Source organism: Gastrolobium bilobum, unplaced genomic scaffold, assembly GCF_033153095.1.
Source record: "Gastrolobium bilobum isolate Gb01-03AN ecotype WA unplaced genomic scaffold, APGP_CSIRO_Gbil_v1 utg26470, whole genome shotgun sequence".
Lineage (NCBI taxonomy): Eukaryota > Viridiplantae > Streptophyta > Magnoliopsida > Fabales > Fabaceae > Gastrolobium > Gastrolobium bilobum.
The window spans coordinates 604,165-606,863 of NW_026898999.1; the positions used below are offsets into that span (position 1 = coordinate 604,165).

General features: G+C 37.5%; 1 protein-coding gene across 1 annotated transcript; it reads left to right on the forward strand.

Annotated features, from left to right (window-relative positions):
* The first annotated feature begins 253 nt into the window (after positions 1-253).
* Positions 254-2,151, forward strand: LOC133286173 (probable glycerol-3-phosphate acyltransferase 2). Its single transcript, XM_061483553.1, has 2 exons — positions 254-914; positions 1,043-2,151. The coding sequence occupies exons 1-2, from the start codon at positions 309-311 to the stop codon at positions 1,940-1,942; spliced, it is 1,506 nt and encodes a 501-aa protein (XP_061339537.1). The 5' UTR covers positions 254-308; the 3' UTR covers positions 1,943-2,151.
* The last annotated feature ends 548 nt before the right edge of the window (positions 2,152-2,699 follow it).

Below are 2,699 nucleotides of genomic sequence, written 5' to 3' on the forward strand. Positions count from 1 at the left end.
ACGACACAAATATTTTTCTGATTTTTAAATGGGATTTATACTTCTTATGTAACATAAGAAGAGCCTTCTTATGCTACACTCACATCGTTTTACGTGTCAATATTTTTAATTTTTTTATTTATCATTTTTCAATGAGCTCACCTGAGTTTGTGTGTGTTGCAAAAATCATCACCGTATGTCACATAATAAGTGTAAACCCCTTTTTAAATATAGCAAACTGTCCAGTGAAGAGATTTTCATTTCTCTGTCTTAACTTGTTTCAGGGTGCCAGAAAAAAGCAAAGATAAAAACCCTTCCTTTGTTACACAATGAACTCCAGCTGCAACAAGATGAAAACCGTTTCTCTTGTTCACAAAGTAGCAGAACTGGCAAACAGAACACTAGTTTTTGATTTTGAGGGTACTCTGTTACGATCCACTTCATTATTCCCTTACTTCATGCTGGTTGCTTTTGAAGCTGGTGGGCTACTAAGATCTTTCATCTTGTTTCTTTCATACCCTTTGGTGTGGTTTGTGGGTGAAGAACATCTGGGCTTGAAGATTATGGTTTTCTTGAGCTTTTTTGGTATAAAAAAGGAAACATTCAGAACAGGATCAGCTGTTCTGCCAAAGTTCTTCTTAGAAGATGTTGGGTGGGAAGGCTTGGAAGCTGTAATGTGTTGTGAGAGAAAGGTGGCATCCAGTAAGTTGCCAAGGATCATGGTTGAAGGTTTCTTGAAGGAGTACTTAGGGGTTGAGGCTGTTGTAGCAAGAGATATAAAGTCCTTCAATGGGTACTTTTTGGGATTGTTTGAGAAAAATAACAAGGCAAATAAAACCCCTTCATATGAAGTTAAAACGGGCAACGACAACAGTATTGGTATTATTGGTAGCCATATTGAGTATATTGACCGAGAACTTTTCCCCCATTTCAAGGTTTGGTCATTTTTAATACATACATTCATATACACACATGTGCACACTCATGTCATGCTTTATTTTTTTATTTTACTTTTATGCTAAATAAATAACTCTTGTTTTTCTAACTAGCTCTATTTCTGCAGAAGGTTTGCTTAATGTTAAGCTCTGATGAGAGGAGAAATTGGCGTGTGCTTCCAAGAGAGAGGTACCCGAAGCCATTGATCTTCCATGATGGTAGATTGGCTTTCAGACCAACCCCTGCATCTTCTCTAGCTTTCTTCATGTGGTTACCCCTTGCACTATTTCTTTCCATTTTCAGAATTACATTTGGCGTTTCATTGCCCTTCAATGTGTCTGGTCCAATATTAGCACTCTCAGGGACAAGAACCACTGCTTCAGGACCCCATGACTCTTTGTCTTTGGTCCAGAATGGAGAAAAGGAAAAGGGCATGCTCTATGTGTGCAATCACAGAACCTTGCTTGACCCACTTTATATTGCATACGTTTTAGACAAACCTCTATCTGCTGTCACATACAGCTTGAGTAGATTCAACGAGCTAATAGCCCCTATCAGAACTGTACGTCTAACCAGAGACAGAGAGAAAGACAGAGAAGCAATGGAGAAACTATTGAACCTAGGCAGCCTTGTGGTCTGTCCTGAGGGAACAACTTGCAGGGAACCTTATTTGTTAAGGTTTAGTCCTTTGTTTGCTGAACTTACTGATGATATTGTTCCTGTTGCTGTGGATGTTAATGTTAGCATGTTCTATGGAACAACAGCTAGTGGGCATAAATGGTTGGACCCCTTTTTTCACTACATGAACCCAAATCCTACATACATCATCAAAATCCTTGATAGATTACCTCAATCACGAACATGTCATGAAGGTGGAAACTCTAGGATTGAAGTTGCCAATTTTGTGCAACATGAGATTGGGAATGTTTTGGGATTTGCATGCACCAGCTTGACTAGAAAAGACAAATATATGGTCTTGGCAGGTAACGAGGGTGTCTATCAGAAATCTTACCATAACTGCCAGTAGCTACAAGCTTTTGTGTGCCACCCCTTAAAAGCCACCTGTTACTCTAGTTTCAAATAAATATTACTCGGTCAGTGATGGTGTAATGAGGAATTTTACATGTTTTGCTGTTGTAGTACCAAAATGTTACATTGCAGTTCTTGTGTTACGAATTCTGAATTATCCTTTTAATGCGTTTATAACTAAAAGATGAGTAAATAAATTCTTACTAGGATGGGATCCGCAATTGACACATTGCCATTCATTATTTTGTTAGTGTTGTCGATTCATCAGTTAAAATTTAAACTTTTATAATAGACAAGCATCATATATCTGTTGTAAATAGTAATTATGTAGTCATTTATTAGTAATTATGTAGTCATTTATTTGTATTAAATAGTAATTATGTAGTCATTTATTAGTAATTATGTAGTCATTTATTTGTATTTATTTAGTCTGTTACTTGTATATTGGGCCAAGCCCATTAGGTCAAGAAGTCTCTATAAATAGAGACCCCTATGTACAGATTCAAATACGATTCAATAATATTTCAAATACCCTTTTATTTCAAGTTGGTATCAGAGCTCTCGATCCTGAGGGCTCTGCTTTCGCGCCTATTGTCTTTAGAACAAGAACATTTTATTCTTTTTGTCTCTCGCTGCCATCAGCCGCCACCGGATTTTTTTTCCGGGGACCTCTTGGACCGAGAAGATCTCTGTTATACTGGATCTCTGTTACCATTCATCGTCTCCATTATTCTTCATCACAAGACAGCATCTGT